The sequence below is a fragment of the Oncorhynchus clarkii genome, chromosome 4 (genome assembly GCF_045791955.1).
Source record: "Oncorhynchus clarkii lewisi isolate Uvic-CL-2024 chromosome 4, UVic_Ocla_1.0, whole genome shotgun sequence".
Lineage (NCBI taxonomy): Eukaryota > Metazoa > Chordata > Actinopteri > Salmoniformes > Salmonidae > Oncorhynchus > Oncorhynchus clarkii.
Genome location: NC_092150.1, coordinates 74,802,183 through 74,824,375, shown reverse-complemented (window position 1 = coordinate 74,824,375; position 22,193 = coordinate 74,802,183). Strand labels below are relative to the sequence as shown.

At 45.9% G+C, this 22,193-nt stretch overlaps 1 protein-coding gene across 2 annotated transcripts in view; it reads right to left on the bottom strand.

Moving 5' to 3' along the window:
* Positions 1-16,504, bottom strand: part of LOC139407277 (pleckstrin homology domain-containing family G member 1) — a 93,497-nt gene extending 76,993 nt beyond the window's left edge. The window contains exon 1 of one of the 2 annotated variants that reach the window (XM_071150917.1): positions 16,240-16,504. Coding sequence is in view for 1 of the 2 variants with exons in the window: in XM_071150916.1 (XP_071007017.1) it covers positions 3,448-3,457 (10 nt within the window). In the remaining variant the exon portion in view is untranslated. Of the gene's footprint in view, positions 1-3,447; positions 3,896-16,239 lie in introns of those variants that run through there. The other variant, XM_071150916.1, reaches the window with a different exon arrangement.
* Between the last annotated feature and the right edge of the window lie 5,689 nt (positions 16,505-22,193).

Below are 22,193 nucleotides of genomic sequence, written 5' to 3'. Positions count from 1 at the left end.
ACGGCCAGTGGCCCTTCACGCAAATGTTACAAAATGCAATTGCGGGAAAACACCATGCACATACAAACGGTTGCAAGCAGTTTCATAGACAGAGATGGAAATATCTGCTATACATTTAGAAAGAGGGAAGATCTAAAGATGCATCAACTATTATGGGTTGATATATGACTAGCATAATGTCTTTGGCTGCCAGACAATGAAAGAACAGGACAGCGTATACAAGAAAGTCTTTATAAAATAATTGCCGCCATGTTTCTATGGTGGTATTTTGGCTATAGGTTACTTTGAAGCAAAGACATGCCTCATAATATGAAGTAAAATGTCCAGGTTTCATTCAATGAAGAAACAGGAAAAATATAGTGATGCTACTAATAGACCTAACCATCTTCTGGTAGATGGAAAGGCTTTCCCAGAAACCATCTCTATTAAAATGTTCACAAGCTACAAAGTAGCCTAACCTGGCAGAATGATACCGTGATTATTTGCATCAATCCAGTGTCCATTCATTTTGCAAACTCCATCTCATGTGCGCTACAGAAACAATGCTAACCACACAACATTGCTAGGTGCCTGCAGCACACAGTTTAATTAAAGGGAAACTACATGAAAAATAAAAATGTCTTACATTTTCCCCAGACCTCATGTCATCCCGATGTGGTTCACGCATTGTTGTGGACTTAGAACACCCAATTTTGTTGTTTTTAAAAACCTCTGAATTTCTGACTTAACTGACAGCCTAATGTATGTTTCAATTGTAGGCCTACTATTAGCCTACTTGCAGAGTACAGGTTGGGTTGGCCTTCCCTTCGCCGGACGAGCCGGTTAGGATTTATTTTTTGCTAAATTAGAGTACACACTTCTCCAGGCACTACACCACTGACATAGCTCATTCATGGCCCATGTGAAAAATAAACTCTACATAGAAACATTGCATGGAAATAACTCCATGTCAATTTAGCAAACAGACACTTTTACACAGAAAACATTATTTGAGTATAAACTTCTGTCAACAACCTCGGTGAGAAGCTTCTTCCATTGACTGACAGGAAAGTATCTATACCAGATATACAGTTGAAGTCGGACGTTTACATACACTTAGCTTGGAGTCAGTAAAACTTGTTTTTCAACAACTCAACAAATGTTTGGTTAACAAACTATAGTTTTGGCAAGTCGGTTAGGACATCTACTTTGTGCATGACACAAGTAATTTTTCCAACAGTTGTTTAGACAGATTATTTCACTGTATCACAATTCCAGTGGGTCAGAAGTTTACATACACTAAGTTGACTGTGCCTTTAATAAACAGCTTGGAAAATTCCAGAAAATGATGTCATGGCTTTAGAAGCTTCTGATAGGCTAATTTACAATTTGAGTCAATTGGAAGTGTACCTGTGGATTTATTTCAAGGCCTACCTTCAAACTCAGTGCATCTTTGCTTGACATCATGGGAAAATCAAAAGAAATCAGCCAAGACCTCAAAACAAATTGTAGACCTCCACAAGTCCGGTTCATCATTGGGAGCAATTTCCAAATGCCTGAAGGTACCACGTTCATCTGTACAAACAATAGTACGCAAGTATAAACACCATGGGACCATGCAGCCATCATACCGCTCAGGAAGGAGACGCGCTCTGTCTCCTAGAGAGGAACTTACTTGGTGCGAAAAGTGCAAATCAATCCCAGAACAACAGCAAAGGACCATGTGAAGATGGAGGAAACAGGTACAAAAGTATCTATATCCACAGTCAAACGAGTCCTATATCGACATAACCTGAAAGTCCGCTCAGCAAGGAAGAAGCCACCGCTCGAAAACCGCCATAAAAAAGCTAGACTACAGTTTGCAACTGCATATGGGGACAAAGATGGTACTTTTTGGAGAAATGTCCTCTGGTCTGAAGAAACAAAAATAGAACTGTTCAGCCAAAATTACCATCATTTTATTTGGAGGAAAAAGGCAGAGGCTTGCAAGCCGAAGAACACCATCCCAACCATGAAGCACGGGGGTGGCAGCATCATGTTGTGGGGTGCTTTGCTGCAGGAGGGACTGGTGCACTTCACAAAATAGATGGCATCATGAGGCAGGAAAAGTATGTGGATATATTGAAGCAACATCTCAAGACATCAGTCAGGAAGTTAAAGCTTGGTCGCAAATGGGTCTTCCAAATGGACAATGACCCCAAGCATACTTCCAAAGTTGTGACAAAATGGCTTAAAGACAACAAACTCAAGGTATTGGAGTGGCCATCATAAAACCCTGACCTCAATCCTATAGAAAATTTGTGGGCCGAACTGAAAAAGCGTGTGCGAGCAAGGAGGCCTACAAACCTGACTCTGTCAGAAGGAATGGGCCAAAATTCCACCAACTTATTGTGTGAAGCTTGTGGAAGGCTACCCAAAAAGTTTGGCCCAAGTTAAAGAATTTAAAGGCAATACACCCTATTAGTATTTGATAGCATGTAAACTTCTGACCCACTGGGAATGTGATGAAAGAAATAAAAGCTGAAATAAATCATCCTCTCTACTATTACTACTATCTGACATTTCACATTCTTAAAATAAAGTGGTGATCCTAACTGACCTAAGACAGGGAATTTTTACTAGGATTAAATGTCAGGAATTGAGAAATTCTGAGTTTAAATGTAATTGGCTAAAGTGTATGTAAACCTCCGACTTCAACTGTATCTCCACCTCTCAAATCATTGAGAATAGGCTCTACCTACGAACAACGTCTGTGGGGGAGAAATTACAGGAGAGGAACTAAGGATGATCTGAATTTGAAATAATCACTCGTAATCTGCAATGGAATAACAACAATAACCAACAACCCTGCGAAAAAGCCAACATGTTCCATTCAACTGCCTCAGCAGGAAAACTAGAAAACACTGTTCACAGCATAGGGGAGAGAACCATTCGACAAAGAGGTCACACATACTTCACACAACAGTGTCAGCAGGGAGAAGATATCACACCAACACACAAAAGGAGCCAACACACAACCACAACTGACAGCAATAAGAGTCCTTGATACAACACACAACTAACCAACAAACAAACAAGGACGACAAAAGCACACAATACAAGTTTCATTCAAATTACCTTTACCAGAATTAGATGTGGAACTAAAACAGAGCCAGCTCTTACATCCATGTGAATAAAAACATGAACAGGAGTACTCATTCCTACCAGACACACCATCAAGGCAGTCACCTTCAAAGACTTTCAATTAACCACAAGGACCCCAGTTTACCACAAAATAATAGTAATTACATGAAAGATAAGGACATCTAAACTCTGTTGCACCTTTGACTGCAGATCAAACACCTGAGGAAAAAAATATATATATCTAGGCATTTTTTTACCATACAAAACCAACTGATGTTGAGCTCTCAAATGGCCTAGGACAAAAAACAGTCTACATTAGAAATACCTGAAATAAATTCTGCTTACCAGTTGGCATAATGGAGTTGACTTTCCTTTAGCAAAAATAACAGGAGTGAATGGTTTGAAAGTAAACAACAGTCCAGGAAAATTCACATATGCACAGCGAGTAGACTATTCTGATCGCAGTATTCCCAGTTCCCGCAGCCAGCAGAATTCCCACAGCACACCTCACATTCTCTCAGTCAGCCTGATACATTTCCTTCTTCAGGGAGCAAGCGTGCAGTCCGCTGCTCCCAACACACTCACTCTGCCACCTATCACAGACAGACCTCTTACTGGTGTAGCAGCTGACCACTTTTGCTATCCTATTCTTTCTGTCTGATGCTCTGTATAGCTTTCTCTCTCTTTCTCCTTTGCTGGCTTGCTAAAACGGTCTCTCATTGGGCTCTCGGTCGCTCTTTCAGACAGCCTACATTTCTCTTTCTCTCTCTCTAGTGGTAGCACGTATGTGTCTGTATATCTCTGTGTGTGCATCAGAGTGAATGGCCTTTGCTCTCCCCTGACTCCTCCCCACTGGGCTTTCCCCTCCCCTGACTCCTCCCCTCTCTCCCACAGCAAAGTACAAGGACCGGAGTTCCACAGTAAGTGCCCTCTTCAGGGCCGGCAACAGGTATAAGTGACATTAGCGGTCGCTTAGGGCCCTCGCCGCTAGGGGGCCCGTGACCACCAAAATGTTTTGGGGAACTCAGTCGGGGTCTCAATTGTCTCTGTTGAGAGTTAGAATAGTAGAATATACAAGGTGCAATTTCGAAATGGGGTTGTGTATCAGCAGTTTCTCTCTTGATATGTCAGTAACTGACAGTGACTCAATTAGTCCATGTCAGGAAAAATGATAAACTTGTAGTAATCATGGTAGAATTATCAAATCGGGCACGTAGCAATGGGGGGGGCTATATTTTATTTAAGTGGGCATTGCGTATACTCACTTCTTAATCCCGACTGATGTGTGTCAAAGTAGAATAGTGAACAACATCGGTAGGATTGGAAAGACGTTTCAACTTACCAGTAAATGCCAACTAAGGCAACAATGGGTATGATGGCCAGGCATTGAAAAAGTTTGGTCCGAAGCCTTGGTTGAAACTTTGCGATGCGCAATGCAATCATCATGCGATGTTAGAATGAATATTTCTTTCCCAACAAACCTTCCCAGTAAATGTTGACTGCAAAGTAGACATACCTGGCAGAATGATATCATGATGATTTGTATCAAAATCGGGAGGGCATACAATGTAGGCCTACAGCACAGAAACACCGCTACCCCTATGGTGCGATTTCAGTGATAACAGAAACTGTATTTGAATTTCATAATTTAGAATTTGTATATTAGGATATTGAATTTGAATGTAATATTTTTCTTATTTGTAATGCAAAAGTTGAATCCAGAAATTTAACTTGTACTTCATGATCTGAAACTGAATATTGCATTCAGTTCTAAAATTTTATTTAATTGAATATTCAAGTTCAATATTTATAAATACATTTTCAATATGGTAGGTATTGCATACATTTTCTGTGTATCAAGTCTACATACTATAATTTCAAGTTTATCCAAGTTTCAGACATGTATATTCAACTTCTCAGATGCATTCAGATTCAGTTTTTTAATTCAGTTCTCTAAATTCAGATTCAAAACCAGAGTCAACATCCTGGTACTTTGACAGTCAGGAAAGGTAGAGAAAAACAGAAAATCAAAACGCTTACTGTGGTAACAGAAACTTCTGTCAGTTTCTGAAGCCAATGTGGCATGTTTAATTAATTTTCTTAAGCTGAATATGACTAGCATTTGAACCATTTTGGCTATGGGTTATTATGACTAGAGGTCGACCGATTAATCGGAATGGCCGATTAATTAGGGCCGATTTCAAGTTTTCATAATCGGAAATCAGAACAACAGATTTTTACCTTGTACCTCGGGGGATTCAATCTTGCAACCTTACAGTTACCTAGTCCAACGCTCTAACCACCTGCCTCTCATTGCACTCCATGAGGAGACTGCCTGTTACCTTGGCTTACTGCATTCGCGTAAGTTGCTAGCTAGCATTAAACTTATCTTATAAAAAACTATCAATCAATCATAATCACTAGTTAACTACACATGGTTGATGATATTACTAGTTTATCTAGCGTGTCCTGCGTTGCATATAATCGATGCGGTGTGAATCGTTGCTCCAATGTTTACCTAACCATAAACATCAATGCCTTTCTTAAAATCAATACACAGAAGTATATATTTTTAAACCTGCATATTTAGCTAAAATAAATCCAGGTTAGCAGGCAATATTAACCAGGGGAAATTGTGTTACTTCTCTTGCGTTCATTGCACGCAGAGTCAGTGTATATGCAACAGTTTGGGCCGCCTAATTTTCCAGAATTTTACGTAATTATGACATAACATTGAAGGTTGTGTAATGTAACAGGAATATTTAGACTTATGAATGCCACCCGATAGATAAAATAGGGAACGGTTCCGTATTTCACTGAAAGAATAAACGTCTTATTTTCGAGATGATAGTTTCCGGATTTGACCATATTAATGACCTAAGGCTCGTATTTCTGTGTGTTATTATGTTATAATTCAGTCTATGATTTGATAGAGCAGTCTGACTGAGCGATGGTATCGGCCTTTTTTGGTCCTCCAATAATCGGTATCGGTGTTGAGAAATCATAATCGGTCGACCTCTAATTATGACCCCCTTTCCTGAAAGCTAAATCTCTCTGGAGCATGGACGTTCCCCGCTATGATGATCACAGGCTGCGTTAGAAAGGAGTGTCACAAAAAACTATATGTATTTGGACCCATAAGAATATAGGTTGAAATGCCCCTTCATAGCCCTTCTAAGGATAGTCTTTCCACTCCCTGTTTAATATTGCACTTGTGACTGACTGGGTTCAAACCAGGCCTCTTTAAGAGGCTCCTCTGTCCTCCACTCATTACCTGTATTAATGGCACCTGTTTGAACTTGTTATCAGTATAAAAAGACACCTGTCCACAACCTCAAACAGTCACACTCCAAACTCCACTATGGCCAAGACCAAAGAGCTGTCAAAGGACACCAGAAACAAATTTGTAGACCTGAACCAGGCTGGGAAGACTGAATCTGCAATAGGTAAGCAGCTTGGTTTGAAGAAATCAACTGTGGGAGCAATTATTAGGAAATGGAAGACATACAAGACCACTGATAATCTCCCTCGATCTGGGGCTCCACGCAAGATCTCACCCCGTGGGGACAAAATGATCACAAGCAAAAATCCCAGAACCACACGGGGGGACCTAGTGAATGACCTGCAGAGAGCTGGGACCAAAGTAACAAAGCCTACCATCAGTAACACACTACGCCGCCAGGGACTCAAATCCTGCAGTGCCATACGTGTCCTGCTTAAGCCAGTACATGTCCAGGCCCGTCTGAAGTTTGCTAGAGAGCATTTGGATGATCCAGAAGAAGATTGGGAGAATGTCATATGGTCAGATGAAACCAAAATATAACTTTTTGGTAAAAACTCAACTCGTCGTGTTTGGAGGACAAAGAATGCTGAGTTGCATCCAAAGAACACCATACCTACTGTGAAGCATAGGGGTGGAAACATCATGCTTTGGGGCTGTTTTTCTGCAAAGGGACCAGGACGACTGATCCTTGTAAAGGAAAGAATGAATGGGGCCATGTATCGTGAGATTGAAAACCTCCTTCCATCAGCAAGGGCATTGAAGATGAAACGTGAAAAGGCCGATACCGATTATTGGAGGACAAAAAAACGCCGATACCGATTATTGGAGGACCAAAAAAAAAACGATACCGATTATTGGAGGACCAAAAAAGGCAGATACCGATTATTGGAGGACCAAAAAAGGCCGATACCGATTATTGGAGGACCAAAAAAGGCCGATACCGATTATTGGAGGACCAAAAAAGGCCGATACCGATTAAATCGGCCGATGTTTATATATATATTTGTAATAATGACAATTACAACCATACTGAATGAACACTTAAACTTAATATAATACATCAATAAAATCTATATAGTCTCAAATAAATGAAACACGTTCAATTTGGTTTAAATAATGCAAATACAAAGTGTTGGAGAAGAATGTAAAAGTGAAATATGTGCCATGTAAAAAAGCTAACGTTTAAGTTCCTTTGCAGCGAACATGAAAACATATGAAAGCTGGTAGTTCCTTTTAACATGAGTCTTCAATATTCCCAGGTATGAAGTTTTAGGTTGTAGTTATTATAGGACTATTTCTCTCTATATCATTTGTATTTCATATACCTTCGACTACTGGATGTTCTTATAGGTACTTTAGTATTGCCAGCCTAATCTCGGGAGACAGTGCTGTTTGAATGAATGCTTACGAGCCTGCTGCTGCCTACCACCGCTCAGTCAGACTGCTCTATCAAATCATAGACATAATTATAATACAATAACAAAGAAATACGCACCCATTAATATGGTCAAATCCGGAAACTATCATTTTGAAAACAAAACGTTCATTCTTTCAGTGAAACACGGAACAGTTCCGTATCTTATCTAAAGGGTGGCATCCATAAGTCTAAATATTGCTGTTACATTGCACAACCTTCAATGTTATGTCATAATTACGTACATTTCTGGCAAATTAGTTCGCAAAGAGCCAGGCGGCACAAACTGTTGCATATAACCTGACTCTGCGTGCAATGAACGCAAGAGAAGTGACACAATTTCCCTAGTTTAATATTGTCTGCTAACATTAATTTATTTGAACTAAATATACATGATTTTTTTTTAAATACTACTGTGTATTGATATTTGGCGAAGTTGGCTGTCTTTGTTAGGAATAAAATGGTCTTCACACAGTTCGCAACGAGCCAGGCGGCCCAAACTGCTGCATATACCCTGACTCTGTTGCACAGAACGCAAGAGAAGTGACACAATTTCCCTAGTTAAAATAAATTCATGTTAGCAGGCAATATTAACTAAATATGCAGGTACAAATAGTACCAGTACCAAATAGTACCCAAGTATAAACACCATCGGACCATGCAGCAGTCATACCACTGAGGAAGGAGACGCGTTCTGTCTCCTAGAGAGGAACTTACTTGGTGCGAAAAGTGCAAATCAATCCCAGAACAACAGCAAAGGACCTTGTGAAGATGCTGGAGGAAACAGGTACAACAGTATCTATATCCACATTAAAACGAGTCCTATATCGACATAACCTGAATGGCCGTTCAGGAAGGAAGAAGCCACTGCTCCAAAACCTCCATAAAAACAAAGATACCAAATACTAATTGACTGCATGTAAACTTCTGACCCACTGGGAATGTGATGAAAGAAATAAAAGCGGAAATAAAGCACTCTCTACTATTATTCTGACACTTCACATTCTTAAAATAAAGTGGTGATCCTAACTGACCTAAAACAGGGAATTGTTACTCGGATTAAATGTCAGGAATTGTGAAAAATTGAGTTTAAATGTATTTGGCTAAGGTGTATGTAAACTTCTGACTTCAACTGTATGAAACTTTGATTAAATTGAAATTATGGTTTGTAAACTTGATACACACAATGAACACAATATCATATTGAAAGTGAATATATAGATATTGAATTTGAATATTCAATTATATTTACATTTGATTTTTAAAGTGAATGCAATATTCATTCAATTCCATTTCAAATCAAGAAAAACAGGTTCAATGTATGAATTCAATGATTCAATTTGTGCTGTAAACATTAAAAAATATTAAAAACAAATTTAATATCCTAATACAAATTCATTGTATCCAACATTGTGCAAAACGTTTCTGTGAAAAAACAGGTGGCCACCTCAAATGCTGTCTGTTGCCTCAAACGTAACTGGACGTTCTAAATAAGTGTTCTAATCACACCGGTTTGAGAGTATGCTGCAGGGAGAACTGTAAAATGATCACACTCATGTGTTCGTAAGCGTCAAAGGGTTAACATGGCATAAGTCGTGGAAAAATGTATAGAATTGCAGGAAATTTTCTTTGAAACTGCAAAAATGTCTCTCCACCCTATGAAAAAGTGTAGAATTGCAGGAAATTATCTGTACAGCTTCCAGTTGTTTCCTCTGCCTAGGGCTGGGCGATATGGTGATATGTACCGTGTGATGATAGAGCATAATATGAAACGATAGACGTTTTTCTATAGTTTATTTCGTTGTGTCGCAAATCACACTCTTTACGGCAATATTTTTCGGCAATTGGCAGACGCTTTGCGTTCATCCACACATGCCGTGCGGAAGGATATTTGCAACACAAACAAACATGGAGGAGAGAACGTGACACAGAGCACGGAGACACAGAACTCGTACCTAAAAGAGGGGCTACTTCAGTCGTTCGGACGTGGTTTAGGTTTGAAATGTCTGGACACGGACCAGAAAACCGTCCTCTGCAAAATATACCACAGGCCGGTCCCAATAACAAACACCACTAACCTCTTTTACCACCTTCGCTTGAATCATGTGAAACAGTACGGAGAGAGTCTATGGATGAGAACCAAAAAAGTACAGTCGGGTGCTCAAAACAAACCTCTGACTCAGACATTGTTTGGTTTGGATATTTTAGACCATATTCACATTTTAGGCCTATTTATTTTATGTTTTCTACTTACCTTTTTAGATTTTATACATTAATATTTTATATTTTGTTACATGCTTAATTGAACATTTGTACAAAGGTTCTAAATAAAAGGAGAAATAATCAAATATGAGTAAGTACTTTTTATTTGTTGAGTATAATTCAAAATGTAATAAGAAATAGACCTTTACATATGTTCATTTTATATAAACTATTTATTAATTGAATTGACAGAAAATGTGCTACATCGCGATATGTATCGTAATCGGAATATGAAATTACCTATAATCGGGGATATGAGATTTTGGTCATATCGACCAGCTCGAACTCCTCCCCATGGCAAAATGAGTAGAATTGCATGAAATCAGTTAAATTGCCAAATATTTTCTCCACTCCATGGCAAAATGTGTAGAATTCCAGCAAACTGCAAAATTCTCTGCACCCCATGGCAAAATGTATAGAATTGCAGGAAATTTACTTTCAAATTTCGCAGATTTACAGTGCCTTGCGAAAGTATTCGGCCCCCTTGAACTTTGCGACCTTTTGCCACATTTCAGGCTTCAAACATAAAGATATAAAACTGTATTTTTTTGTGAAGAATCAACAACAAGTGGGACACAATCATGAAGTGGAACGACATTTATTGGATATTTCAAACTTTTTTAACAAATCAAAAACTGAAAAATTGGGCGTGCAAAATTATTCAGCCCCCTTAAGTTAATACTTTGTAGCGCCACCTTTTGCTGCGATTACAGCTGTAAGTCGCTTGGGGTATGTCTCTATCAGTTTTGCACATCGAGAGACTGACATTTTTTCCCATTCCTCCTTGCAAAACAGCTCGAGCTCAGTGAGGTTGGATGGAGAGCATTTGTGAACAGCAGTTTTCAGTTCTTTCCACAGATTCTCGATTGGATTCAGGTCTGAACTTTGACTTGGCCATTCTAACACCTGGATATGTTTATTTTTGAACCATTCCATTGTAGATTTTGCTTTATGTTTTGGATCATTGTCTTGTTGGAAGACAAATCTCCGTCCCAGTCTCAGGTCTTTTGCAGACTCCATCAGGTTTTCTTCCAGAATGGTCCTGTATTTGGCTCCATCCATCTTCCCATCAATTTTAACCATCTTCCCTGTCCCTGCTGAAGAAAAGCAGGCCCAAACCATGATGCTGCCACCACCATGTTTGACAGTGTGTTCAGGGTGATGAGCTGTGTTGCTTTTACGCCAAACATAACGTTTTGCATTGTTGCCAAAAAGTTCAATTTTGGTTTAATCTGACCAGAGCACCTTCTTCCACATGTTTGGTGTGTCTCCCAGGTGGCTTGTGGCAAACTTTAAACAACACTTTTTATGGATATCTTTAAGAAATGGCTTTCTTCTTGCCACTCTTCCATAAAGGCCAGATTTGTGCAATATACGACTGATTGTTGTCCTATGGACAGAGTCTCCCACCTCAGCTGTAGATCTCTGCAGTTCATCCAGAGTGATCATGGGCCTCTTGGCTGCATCTCTGATCAGTCTTCTCCTTGTATGAGCTGAAAGTTTAGAGGGACGGCCAGGTCTTGGTAGATTTGCAGTGGTCTGATACTCCTTCCATTTCAATATTATCGCTTGCACAGTGCTCCTTGGGATGTTTAAAGCTTGGGAAATCTTTTTGTATCCAAATCCGGCTCTAAACTTCTTCACAACAGTATCTCGGACCTGCCTGGTGTGTTCCTTGTTCTTCATGATGCTCTCTGCGCTTTTAACGGACCTCTGAGACTATCACAGTGCAGGTGCATTTATACAGAGACTTGATTACACACAGGTGGATTGTATTTATCATCATTAGTCATTTAGGTCAACATTGGATCATTCAGAGATCCTCACTGAACTTCTGGAGAGAGTTTGCTGCACTGAAATTAAAGGGGCTGAATAATTTTGCACGCCCAATTTTTCAGTTTTTGATATGTTAAAAAAGTTTGAAATATCCAATAAATGTCGTTCCACTTCATGATTGTGTCCCACTTGTTTTTGATTCTTCACAAAAAAATACAGTTTTATATCTTTATGTTTGAAGCCTGAAATGTGGCAAAAGGTCGCAAAGTTCAAGGGGGCCGAATACTTTCGCAAGGCACTGTAACTCACACTCTTTACAAGGAGGGTTAGCCCTAATCAATAGCTGGTAGCCGTCCCAAACAAAAGACCCCCCCAGCCCACTACTTGTGTTTAGTGTTCAGTTTTTCACCCTATATACACAGAATGGGTTTGTAATGGGACAAGTGTGAGAGTGTAAGTTTGCATACATACAGGTACACTGTGCATCAAACAACAATGGAATGCAACAAGAAGTATATTTATTCAATAAGCCAAGGTAATTGCCACATGTTCCAAATGAACACCATTTGTTTATTACAAACGGTTAGAAATATTTAATTTCAATTTTTATGAATGATCACCTAGTCTGCGGACAGTTCAGCTCACGTCAGAACAGACACCAGCTAATGACCACACGTTTTAGACAATAGCTGCTGCGCACACACGCACACACACGAGTAGGTCGGCTATTTGTCCCCCTTCTTCAGAGGAGAGGTACTGGTCCCAGCAGCAGGGCGTCCCCTAAACCCTCCCCCTTTTACTGACCATACAATAATATTGCCCCCCTCCCCTACCCCCTACTGGTCAGTGCAGCTTACTGGTCACTGGTCAGTAGGTTACCATACAACGCTAGTGAACCCTCTCAGTGGGAACTCTAACTAGAGCCCCCACCCCAATACATCTCAGGAAACCTCCAGTAAGTAGTCCATCTCCAGCAGCACAACCCCTCTGGTACTAAGGGGACCCACTGACCCTTGAAGGCCTCTTCCTCCACCCTCTCCCCCTAACCCCAAACACCGACCGCCTTCTCCCCTTGCCACATAACGAGCACCCCCTGGCTAAGCAAATACACAACACCATTGACCAGCGCTCCTGCTCCGAAGTCTGGAGAGTTCATTAAGGACCAATCCCTACAGTCAGTCACAGCCTATCCTATCTGACACCTTTACAACCCAGCTGCTCTTGCCTCTCTTACCATCGTTTCCTCCTCACTAATATAACGTTTTACAACTCCTCCACTTTCCCTCTGGCTCTTCAGAAGCAAAACAATTCTTCTGAAAACAGCCCATCACAAGGCCTCTCTCCACCACTCTCCATGGCTAACACAGAGAACCCACAAAAACATGCACACACACACTTAGGGTTTGAGGGTTTGTGTGGTTGCCAGGATGATCGAGGCTATAGCGCTGTGGTCACCATGGAAACAGTCCGGCGCTCAGCTCACCCCCGAGCCTGAGGAAGGGAGTGAAGAGAGGCACCGAGAGCAGAGCGTCAATAAAGCCCTCTATTTCTCATAGCACTCAGACAGACAGACAGACAGACAGACAGACAGACACTTGGAGCGGGGTAAGGGTTCAGTCACACACACACTCACACTCACTCACACGACCAGAGAGCTTGAAAACAAGAGAAACAAAACTTTGTGAAAAAGTTCTGCACGAAAGGAAAAAAGTGGCTCGTTCCAACCCCCTCGGCGCTTTAGCATCTGTCCCAAGAGGAGGGGGGATATAGACGGGAAGGGGGGGCGGTTGTTATTGCAGTCGGCACAGAGTGAGCGTGTGTGCGCTTCCTCAGACGACCTGACAGCTCCTTCGTTTTCCCAGCTGTGCCAGTCACAATGAGGCCAGTGTGTTTCTACAGTAAACCAGTTTGGGGAGCAGAGGAGGAGGGGTTCAGTACTGAGGGCTAGATAGAGTGGGAGTGACCCTGTTACACTGTCAGCCCAGAGATGGATCACTTATAGATCTGATGGAAGCTCCGTTCTTCTCGTCCACATTCACTTAATGTCACTGTAGGAAAGTCAACATAATCATTCATTCTGCATACCTCACCTCTTACATTCTCTTTTGATATTTGACTGATACAGTATACCAAAGTTCATTTCAACTACTTCAACTAAAGCTTAACAGTGCAACAAGAGTGTCATATGGGTTTTCAGAAAGATTAATGTCCATATAAATAGCAGTGAATAAAAAAATGACATCACTGACAACAGACCAATTAAAAAGCACTATCCTCCACCTGGTGGCCTCCATAATGTGTCTAAATTTATTTTCCTAAGATTCCTGCCTTATGAGCTTCCCATATTCCCTGAGCAGCGTGCAGCAGTCTGGCCACGGTGCCGGGACAAGTCCAGGAATGTCTGAGTCCGGGGGAGAGAATTCAGACTGTGAATAAAGCTCCTATAAGAGCAGGGATCCCTCGGGATGACCAGAGAAACTGGAAAACCCATGAGGAAAACAAGGAGCAGCTTCTGCCTTATAGGAGACTAAACAACAACAACAATGAACAGCATTGCCACTGAAACAACAGCAGCAGCAGCACTTTGACCACAATAGAAACTACAACATCCAATACTATAAAAGGTAGTAACTTGTATAGTGTTTAGTATTGACATAAACGGCTTAATGAGTAAACAAATCACTACAGGCGGAAGAGGAGTGGAAATGAGGGAGGGAGGGAGGGAGGGAGGGAGGGAGGGAGGGAGGGAGGGAGGGAGGGAGGGAGGGAGGGAGGGAGGGAGGGAGGGAGGGAGGGAGGGAGGGAGGGAGGGAGGGAGGGAGGGAGAAGTGAACTGGGGCACAGAACTTAAAAAGGGGCAAGAAAGAGAGGAGGCTGCCAGTTACATTTGGACATGGTAGTGTGTGAGATGTGATTGTGTGAGATATGTGTGTGAGTGTGAGAGTGAGTGTGTGTGTAGGGGACATACTGAGGAAGCTGTGTTTGGACTCAGATTAAAAATGCAGGATGAGGGTCCAGCAGGAAGAGATTGTGAAAGGGCCTACCTCTCCTCCACCCTCTCTCCTCCACCCTCTATTCCCACCATTACAACACAACTAAACACAGCCCCCTGGACATAGGAAGAACAGACACGTCTCAATTGAACATCCACATATCCTTGGTAACTTCGAGTTTATGAAACTCAAAATGTAAACATAAACAGTACTGTTCTATTATGTAAGAAGTTAAAATAAATCAAGGCTAAATATGATCCAAAGACAAAGTACTTTCAAGTTGTTCTGTCCTCCTCCGTGTGTGACGCAGTTTGGCTGGATGCCCCAGTTACCCCTCTCACAATAAGGGCACACACAACCACAATCAAGCACACACACTAGTGTTCGAAAGGTGAGATACTAGAGTCTGAGGTTGACAGACAACAACCTCAACATGACAAATCAACAGGCCAAAACCCTATCAATCCATCATTATCCTCCACATCAAACAAAATCACATTTCAATCATAGAAGGCTTAGAACATTAAGATCCAGACACACGTCTTCATTCCATTTCAATAAAACAAGACAAAAAACCCACTAACATCTCAACAACCCTCCATCACACACACATCCTAGCACTCTTAAACATAGGATACTGTTCCTGCCAACCTGCAGCCCCGCATGATCATATACACAAACATGAAACTTCAGAGAACCAGAAGGATGTATACACTGTTGGACACTAGTAGACACTAGACAGTGACACACAAAGACACACACCTTTACCTTAACTGCAGAAGAGAGGATAGATGCTATAATACCAATAGACTGACATCTAATTAAAGGGGGATCCAAGGGATCCATAAGCTCCAGGCTAAATTAAAACCTTGGACAGAGTCCTTTCAGATCAGAGCAGCCCAGGCGCATCAACCACCACAATGATGATTAAATGAGACTCTGGCAGGGGAAAACCATGTCTAGAGTTAACGTAAAGGAGACTCTGGCAGGGGAAAACCATGTCTAGTGTTAATGTAAAGGAGACTCTGGCAGGGGAAAACCTTGTCTAGAGTTAATGTAAAGGAGACTCTGGCAGGGGAAAACCATGTCTAGAGTTGATGTAAAGGAGACTCTGGCAGGGGAAAACCATGTCTAGAGTTAATGTAAAGGAGACTCTGGCAGGGGGAAACCATGTCTAGAGTTAATGTAAAGGAGACTCTGGCAGGGGAAAACCATGTCTAGAGTTAATGTAAAGGAGACTCTGGCAGGGGATTCAGCCTTACAAATTCACTACTTTAAAACTGATACACTCTTTCAAAAAGACCTCTGCTGTGAATCTCCCTGACAAAGTCTGATTCATAGACACACAGTACAAGTGTACAGTATATAACAATATTACAGAACAACAGCGTTAGGAAGTCCCTCCTCACCTTTGAGACTGTTCCAACAGCTAGTCTTTCCTTTGGGCAGCCAGTCGCTGATGATATCCCAGTATCCTTTAACTGTTTAGGTCCATCTCCACGCATCGGGAAGTTTTGCCACACACACTAAAACTGGTACATGCTCTAAAGCAGAGAGCTATTCTGTATATGGAGTGGTCAGTGGAAAGACAGGTCCCCACCTCTATGAGGTCAGTCAGCTCAAAGAGAGAGGGGAGAGAAGCGAGGTGAACAGATGGGAGCGGAACAGAAAGGAGCAGAACCGACTGGGAGGGGAGAGAGAAGGGAGCGCTCGTCCAGCCAGCCCACATCCTGACCAATTACTGCTGCAAGAGAAACCTCTCTTTCACTATCTCGCTCTCTCCATCACTCTCCCTCTCTCACAAACACACACGCCCGTGCTCTCCCTCTCTCACACACACAGACAGAGCGCGCTCTCACACACACACACACACGGTCCCTCCCTCCCTCACACACACACGCGTGCGTGCGCGCTCCCACACACACACACACACACACGCTCCCTCACACACACACACGCACGCGCTCCCTCACACACGCGCACACTCACTCCCTCACACACGCTCCCTCGCGCACGCGCACCCTCACACACGGGCACGTGCTCCCTCGCGCACGCGCTCCCTCACACACACGCACGCGCTCCCTCACACACACGCACGCGCTCCCTCACACACACGCACGCGCTCCCTCACACACGCGCTCCCTCACACACGCTCCCTCGCGCACGCGCACCCTCACGCACGGGCACGTGCTCCCTCGCGCACGCGCTCCCTCACACACACACACACACACACACGCGCTCCCTCACACACACACACACACACACGCACGCTCACACCCTCACACACGCGCACGCGCTCCCTCACACACGCGCACACTCACACACGCTCCCTCGCGCACCCTCACACACGGGCACGCGCTCCCTCGCGCACGCGCTCCCTCGGGCACACGCACGCGCTCCCTCACACACACGCTCCCTCACACACACACACACGCGCTCCCTCGCGCACACACACACGCTCCCTCGCGCACACACACACACACGCTCCCTCACACACACGCTCCCTCACACGCGCACGCTCCCTCACACATGCACGCGCTCCCTCGCACATGCACGCGCTCCCTCACACACGCGCACACTCACTCCCTCACACACGCGCACCCTCACACACGGGCACGTGCTCCCTCGCGCACGCGCTCCCTCCCTCACACACACACACACGCTCCCTCACACACGCGCCCGCGCTCCCTCACACACACGCCCGCGCTCCCTCACACACACACGCGCGCTCCCTCACACACACACGCGCTCTCCCTCAAACACACACGCGCTCCCTCACACACACACGCGCTCCCTCACACACACACACGCGCTCCCTCACACACACACACGCGCTCCCTCACACAGACACACGCGCTCCCTCACACAGACACACGCGCTCCCTCACACAGACACACGCGCTCCCTCACACAGACATACGCGCTCCCTCACACAGACATACGCGCTCCCTCACACGCACGCGCTCCCTCACACACGCGCACACTCGCTCCCTCACACACGCTCCCTCGCGCACGCGCACCCTCACACACGGGCACGTGCTCCCTCGCGCACGCGCTCCCTCACACACACACGCGCGCGCTCCCTCACACACACACACATGCACACGCTCCCTCACACACACACACACACACACACGCGCTCCCTCACACACGCTCCCTCGCGCACCCTCACACACGGGCACGCGCTCCCTCGGGCACGCGCTCCCTCGGGCACGCGCTCCCTCGGGCACGCGCTCCCTCGGGCACGCGCTCCCTCACACACACGCTCCCTCACACACACACGCGCTCCCTCGCGCACACACACACACACGCTCCCTCACACACACGCTCCCTCACATGCGCACGCTCCCTCACACACGCTCCCTCGCACATGCACGCGCTCAATCGCACACGCACGCGCTCCCTCACACACACGCACGCGCTCCCTCACTCACACGCGCTCCCTCACTCACTCGCACGCGCTCCCTCACACACGCTCCCTCGCGCACGCGCACCCTCACACACGGGCAAGCGCTCCCTCGCGCACGCGCTCCCTCCCTCACACACACGCGCGCGCGCGCGCGCTCCCTCACACACACACACACTCCCTCACACACGCGCCCGCGCTCCCTCACACACACACACGCGCTCCCTCACACACACACGCGCGCTCCCTCACACACACACGCGCGCTCCCTCAAACACACACGCACGCTCCCTCAAACACACACGCGCTCCCTCACACACACACGCGCTCCCTCACACACACACACGCGCTCCCTCACACAGACACACGCGCTCCCTCACACAGACATACGCGCTCCCTCACACAGACATACGCGCTCCCTCACACAGACATACGCGCTCCCTCACACAGACATACGCGCTCCCTCACACAGACACACGCGCTCCCTCACACAGACATACGCGCTCCCTCACACACACACGCGCTCCCTCACACACACATACGCGCTCCCTCACACACACACACGCGCTCCCTCACACACACACACGCGCTCCCTCACACACACACACGCGCTCCCTCACACACACACACGCGCTCCCTCACACACACACACACACACACACGCGCTCCCTCACACAGACATACGCGCTCCCTCACACACACACACGCGCTCCCTCACACACACGCTCCCTCACACAGACATACGCGCTCCCTCACACAGACATACGCGCTCCCTCACATACGCGCTCCCTCACACAGACATACGCGCTCCCTCACACAGACATACGCGCTCCCTCACACACACATACGCGCTCCCTCACACACACATACGCGCTCCCTCACACACACATACGCGCTCCCTCACACACACAAACGCGCTCCCTCACACACACATACGCGCTCCCTCACACACACACACGCGCTCCCTCACACACACACACGCGCTCCCTCACACACACACACGCGCTCCCACACACACACGCGCGCTCCCACACACACACACGCGCTCCCCCTCACACACACGCGCTCCCTCACACACACACACACGCGCGCTCCCTCACACACACACACGCGCTCCCTCACACACACACGCGCTCCCTCACACACACACGCGCTCCCTCACACACACACGCGCTCCCTCACACAGACATACGCGCTCCCTCACACAGACATACGCGCTCCCTCACACAGACATACGCGCTCCCTCACACACACACACGCGCTCCCTCACACACACACACGCGCTCCCTCACACACACACACGCGCTCCCTCACACACACACACGCGCTCCCTCACACACACACACGCGCTCCCTCACACACACATACGCGCTCCCTCACACACACATACGCGCTCCCTCACACACACACGCGCTCCCTCACACACACATACGCGCTCCCTCACACACACATACGCGCTCCCTCACACACACATACGCGCTCCCTCACACACACACGCTCCCACACACACGCTCCCACACACACACACGCATGCGCTCCCACACACACACACGCATGCGCTCCCTCACACACGCTCCCTCGCGCACCCTCACACACGGGCACGCGCTCCCTCCCTCACACACACACGCTCCCTCACGCACGCGCACACGCGCTCCCTCGCACACACGCACACGCGCTCCCTCGCACACGCACGCACGCGCTCCCTCACACACACACACGCGCGCGCACGCGCTCCCTCACACACACACGCGCTCCCTCACACACACACGCGCTCCCTCACACACACACGCGCTCCCTCACACAGACACGCGCTCCCTCACACAGACACGCGCTCCCTCACACACACATACGCGCTCCCTCACACACACATACGCGCTCCCTCACACACACATACGCGCTCCCTCACACACACATACGCGCTCCCTCACACACACACACGCGCTCCCACACACACACACGCTCCACACACACACACTCGCTCTCCCACACACGCGCGCTCCCACACACACACGCGCTCCCACACACACACACGCGCTCCTACACACACACACACGCGCTCCTACACACACACGCGCTCCCACACACACGCGCTCCCACACACACACACACACACACACACACACACACACACAGTCCCTCACACACACACAGTCCCTCACACACACACAGTCCCTCACACTCAAACACACGCTCACTGGCGTGCACTACCCCCCTCTCGCTCGCGTGCACTCCCCCCTCCCCCACACACACACACACACGCGCTCCCTCCCTCCCACACGCGCTCTCTCCCTCTCACACACACTCCAACCCGGATGTCCTAGCTGTGTCTGAATCCTGGCTTAGGAAGGCCACCAAAAATTCTGAAATTTCCATCCAACTGCAACATTTTCTGTCAAGATAGAACTGCCAAAAGGGGGCAGAGTGACAATCTACTGCAGAGATAGCCTGCAGAGTTCTGTCATACTATCCAGGAATGTGCCCAAACAGTTCAAGCTTCTACTTTTAAAAAGCCACCTTTCCAGAAATAAGCCTCTCACGGTTGCCGCTTGTTATAGACCTCTTTCAGCCCCCAGCTGTGCCCTGGACACCATATGTGAATTGATTGCCCCCATCTATCTTCAGAGTTCGTACTGTTAGGTGACCTAAACTGGGATATGCTTAACACCCCGGCCGTCCTACAATCTAAGCAAATTATCATGGAACCTACCAGGTACAACCCAAAATCTATAACCATGGGCACCCTGTTGGATATCATCTTGACCAACTTGCCCTCTAAATACACCTCTGCTGTCTTCAACCAGGATCTCAGCGATCACTGCCTCATTGCCTGCGTCCGTGGTCAAACGCTCCCTAAAACACTTCAGCGAGCAGGCCTTTCCAATCGACCTGGCCCGGGTATCCTGGAAGGATATTGACCTCATCCCGTCAGTACAGGATACCTGGTTGCTCTTTAAAAGTGCTTTCCTCACCATCTTAAATAAGCATGCCCCATTCAAAAAAATTACAACTAAGAACAGATAGTGAGCCCTTGGTTCATGTCATTTACAAAATAGCCTCCAAAGATCTACTCAGCAAATTGGATGTAGTCTATCAATCACAGTGCCATCCATGTTGTCACTAAAGCCCCATATGCTACCCACCACTGCGAACTGTATGCTCTCATTGGCTGGCCCTCGCTACATATCCGTCGCCAATCCCACTGGCTCCAGATAATCTATAAGTATTAAAGCCCCGCCTTATCTCAGCTCACTGGTCACCATAGCAACACCCACCCGTAGCACGTGCTCCAGCAGGTATATTTCACTGGCCATCCCCAAAGCCAACACCTCCTTTGGCCGCCTTTCCTTCCAGTTCTCTGCTGCCAATGACTGGAATTGCAAAAGTCACTGAAACTGGAGACTTATATCTCCCTCACTAATTTTAAGCATGAGCTGTTAGAGCAGCTTACCGATCACTGCACCTGTACACAGCCCATCTGTGAATAGCCCACCCAACTACCTCATCCCAATATTGTAATTTTTGTTTTGCTCCTTTGCACCCCAGTATCTCCACTTGCACATCATCTGCACATCTATCACTCCAGTGTTAATGCTAAATTGTAATTATTTCGCCACTATGGCCTATTTATTGCCTTTACCTCCCTAATCTTACAATATTTGCACACACTGTACATAGATTTTTCTACTGTGTTATTGACTGTACGTTTGTTTATTCCATGTGTAACTGTTGTTTTTGTCGCACTGCTTCGCTTTATCTTGGACAGGTTGCAGCTGTAAATTAGAACTTTTCCCAACTGGCCTACCTGGTTAAATAAAAGGTGACATAAATCAAATAAACATACCTGCATATCTGAGTGAATAGTCATTGTGAGTAGTAGGGACTCATTGTTCTGAATCCTCAGTGCAGTATGCACAGCCAGGTCAGAGGAAAGTCCCCTCACTGAGAGTCAACGGCGTTC